This window comes from Rhodamnia argentea, chromosome 1 (genome assembly GCF_020921035.1).
Source record: "Rhodamnia argentea isolate NSW1041297 chromosome 1, ASM2092103v1, whole genome shotgun sequence".
NCBI lineage: Eukaryota > Viridiplantae > Streptophyta > Magnoliopsida > Myrtales > Myrtaceae > Rhodamnia > Rhodamnia argentea.
In genome coordinates this window covers 28,138,745-28,140,531 of record NC_063150.1, presented here as the reverse complement: position 1 = coordinate 28,140,531, position 1,787 = coordinate 28,138,745, and the positions used below count along the sequence as shown (strand labels likewise).

At 38.4% G+C, this 1,787-nt stretch overlaps 1 protein-coding gene across 1 annotated transcript; it reads left to right on the top strand.

Annotated features, from left to right (window-relative positions):
• The first annotated feature begins 882 nt into the window (after window positions 1–882).
• On the top strand, window positions 883–1,514 carry LOC115728795 (major strawberry allergen Fra a 1-3-like). Its single transcript, XM_030659195.2, has 2 exons — window positions 883–1,063; window positions 1,162–1,514. The coding sequence occupies exons 1-2, from the start codon at window positions 883–885 to the stop codon at window positions 1,455–1,457; spliced, it is 477 nt and encodes a 158-aa protein (XP_030515055.1). The 3' UTR covers window positions 1,458–1,514.
• The last annotated feature ends 273 nt before the right edge of the window (window positions 1,515–1,787 follow it).

Below are 1,787 nucleotides of genomic sequence, written 5' to 3'. Positions count from 1 at the left end.
TTTGTTGATTTTTCCCCTCGTAAGTCGGGTCCCAGTGCAAAATATTGACGAGGAGCTCTTCTTTGGTTCCTACTCAACCTCCTCTGCACCGCCAAAGGATCAAGGGGCCCTCCGGCTACCAATAGTTTTTTTCATAACGTTGTCTATACTCTACAGCTAATATCTTAAATTAATCATTCACGTTTTAAATGCCGGTGAGACAAAACTTAATACAGGAAAATTATTCTCCCTTGACCAACTTTTTGTAGAACTCAGCTTGCATAAGACGACGGCTGTTTCAAGAGCTGTTTGCACTGAAAGTTAGGTCGTCCTTGACCCTTTTTTTTTTTTTTTTTGCCTTGTCATAAATCAAAGTACTTTGCATCATCTTCTAGGAAGATTTATCTTACTATAGTAAAATACAAAAACATACACACATATATAGATATGTAATATTTGAACACAAGATTTGTTACTTGAGAATATAGTAGTTAGGTTGATCAATATATTTAAAATCCGACATAGCAAATAGGGCATCTTATAAATCAACAATTTTAGAAGATGATCATATTCACAACTTGATAATTAATCATGGAAGTTGACTTTCATTGAAAATTCCTTCTTCATCTTCTAGATGACAGGTGGCTCCGCCCAATAAGAAAAGAAGAAACGGTTAAAACAAGGCCGAATGGTCCAATTCGGAGTGCTTTCAACTTAGAATGATGATTATGACCAAAAAAAAAAAAAAACTTAGAATGATGATGGACTGCTGAACTATCAACTTGCCTATAAATACCAAGTAATTCCCTTCACTACGTTCATCAGCTCAAGCTTCTTCAATAGCAATCACACCAATCCCTTCTGTTTCCTACTTGAGTTCATTTATCTTTGCCTCTTGCAAATATGGGTGTTGTCACTTACTCACAAGAGTTCACATCCGCCGTCGCCCCATCAAGGATGTTCAAGGCTTTGGTCCTTGACTCGCACATCATTCCCAAGATCGTCCCCGGGGGCATTAAGAGCGTTGAGTTCATTGAGGGAGATGGTGGAGTTGGTAGCATTAAGCAGACCATCTTTGGCCAGAGTAAGTTGGATAATTGATGTTTATCCACCGTGTCAAGTTCATTTATAGACCGCAAAACTTGGAATTAATCTCTCCACTTTTATGAAATCCTGTAACAGGTGCTCACATCAAGTACACGAAGCACAAGATTGACGCTCTTGATGTTGAGAACTTTTACTGCAAATATACTTTGATTGAAAGTGATATCGAGTTCGACAAAATCGACTTCATCGTCTATGAGGTGAAGTTCACATCAGCTGATGGTGGATGTGCATGCAAGATGACTAGTGACTATCATGTTAAGGAAGGTGCAGAGCTTAAGGAAGATGACATCAAGCAGGGCAAAGATAGGGCTATGGGATTGTTCAAGACCGTTGAAGAGTACCTCCTGGCAAACCCCGCTGTTTGTGCCTAAATCATCTTTTCAAAAATCCTTTGGAGCGATCATTATTGGAAGTTGAGTACTTTTTTTTTTTTTTGGGCTCTAGCTTGGAGCTTCTGTGAGGAATGGTTTTTCTATTGTCGGTCTATGTTCTAAGGAATTTGTTGGTTATCTGTAAGTTCACGTCAGAATAAAACTTGAAAGAGCGACGAACAATTCAATAATTGATGCATTATGAGACAGTTAATTCCACTGACAAGAACTTCATTTCCTATCTTTACGAATTTCTTCTCGGGGCCTGAAAACTTATAAACTTAGCGGCATTGATACAAATGCTTGTGGCTTCCGAAATGCATAGCATTT